The 1,706-nt window shown below is 36.3% G+C and overlaps 1 protein-coding gene across 1 annotated transcript; it reads left to right on the top strand.

The window, feature by feature from the left end:
- The first annotated feature begins 347 nt into the window (after nt 1–347).
- LOC141517190 (olfactory receptor 4C11-like) lies at nt 348–1,259 on the top strand. Its single transcript, XM_074228040.1, has one exon. The coding sequence runs from the start codon at nt 348–350 to the stop codon at nt 1,257–1,259; it is 912 nt and encodes a 303-aa protein (XP_074084141.1).
- Nucleotides 1,260–1,706: the final 447 nt, after the last annotated feature.

Below are 1,706 nucleotides of genomic sequence, written 5' to 3'. Positions count from 1 at the left end.
CAGCTTAGTAGACAAATATTAGCAGATTGTCAGTTTTCATTACATTATTAAATTCAGTCATTTAGGGATTCATTATCTATCCTTGTACTGACATAAAACTTAATCCTTCATAAACAAGCTAGAGCACCATGGGGCATTGAATGCAATAGATTACAGGTGCGTATTGATAACAATATTCTCTGAATATTTTTATGGGTACAATTTAAATATGTACCCTGAAATACTTGAGAACAGAAATTCATTCTCTAACAGGGTTCTATGTTTTGTTTTTCTTCTGCTACTTTCATCCATTCATGCAATAATTAGTCCTCTCATATATGCTTCCAATTTTCATTGAAGACATAGAAATGAAAAACAACGTGACTGAATTCATTTTTCTTGGACTGACACAAGATCCAGTGAAAAAGAAGATTGTATTTGTTGTCTTCTTGGTTTTCTATATGGCCACTATGTTAGGAAACCTGCTCATCATTTTGATCATCAAAAGCAGTCCCACACTTGGGACCCCCATGTATTTCTTTCTGACCTACTTGTCCTTTGCAGACTTCTGTTTCTCTAGTACGACAGCCCCCAAATTGATTGTGGACAACATCTCTAATAAGCAGGTTATTTCCTTTAATGAGTGTATGACTCAATTAGTTGGAATGCATTTCTTTGGATGCATGGAGATCTTGATCCTTGTCCTCATGGCTTTTGACCGCTATGTGGCCATCTGTAAGCCACTGCATTACCCAATCATCATGAACCAGAAGATGTGTAGGAATTTAATGATATTGGTCCTGATACTGTCTTTGTTGCATTCTATCACCCAGATCATGATTGCATTGAATTTACCATTCTGTGGTCCCAATGTGATTGATCATTATTTTTGTGACTTGCAGCCTTTGTTGAAATTGGCCTGCGTTGATACATATGTGTTTAAGCTATTGGTTCTTTTCAATAGTGGGATTGAATGTGTCCTGAGTTTTTCAGTTCTAATGACGTCCTATATTTTAATCCTTTATTCTCTAAGAAATCATAGTGCAGAAGGGAAGCGTAAAGCTTTGTCTACCTGTACATCTCACATAATTGTGGTCATTATATTCTTTGTTCCTTGTATTTTCATATACGTTCGGCCCCCAATTAATTACCCTGTGGATAAAATGGTGTCCGTGTTTTATACCATTGGAACTCCCTTGCTCAATCCCTTGATCTATACGCTGAGGAATGCAGAAGTAAAAACTGCCATGGAGAAACTATGGAGCAAGAAAGCAAGTTAACAAGAGGACTGGCATACATAGTCATGCCTTTTCAAATGTTTTGCATGCCACTTCACAGTTGTCTACCTCAATTTCCTCAACTGTAAAATGAGAAAAATGATTCCTACCTCACAGGGTTGTTGTGAGGATCAATTCAGAAAAAAGAAACCTGTCAAGTTCTTGACCCATCACACCCATCACATGAAGTATAATAGATGATTAATAAATGCTAATCTCCTTCTTCCCCTTCCCAGGAGATTTGGACCCAAACAGAGATGATTTAGCTGCTTTGATTTTTTCTTGATGACTAAAATTAAGAACATAATATTTAGGCAGTTAAAATACGGATTGATTTACAATTCTATTTTGTTCAGTCCCACTAGGAATGGTAACCATTTCCAATTATGACAGGTGTCTACATAACCCATATTTTTGTAAGATGAGGCATCAATATTTCTATCAGTATGG

This window comes from Macrotis lagotis, chromosome 3, assembly GCF_037893015.1.
Source record: "Macrotis lagotis isolate mMagLag1 chromosome 3, bilby.v1.9.chrom.fasta, whole genome shotgun sequence".
Lineage (NCBI taxonomy): Eukaryota > Metazoa > Chordata > Mammalia > Peramelemorphia > Peramelidae > Macrotis > Macrotis lagotis.
This window is presented reverse-complemented; position numbering and strand designations above follow the sequence as displayed.

Bases quoted from the DNA above. Each gene is read 5' to 3' on its own strand.
- LOC141517190 (XM_074228040.1), top strand. From the start codon at position 348: ATGAAAAACAACGTGACTGAATTCATTTTTCTTGGACTGACACAAGAT.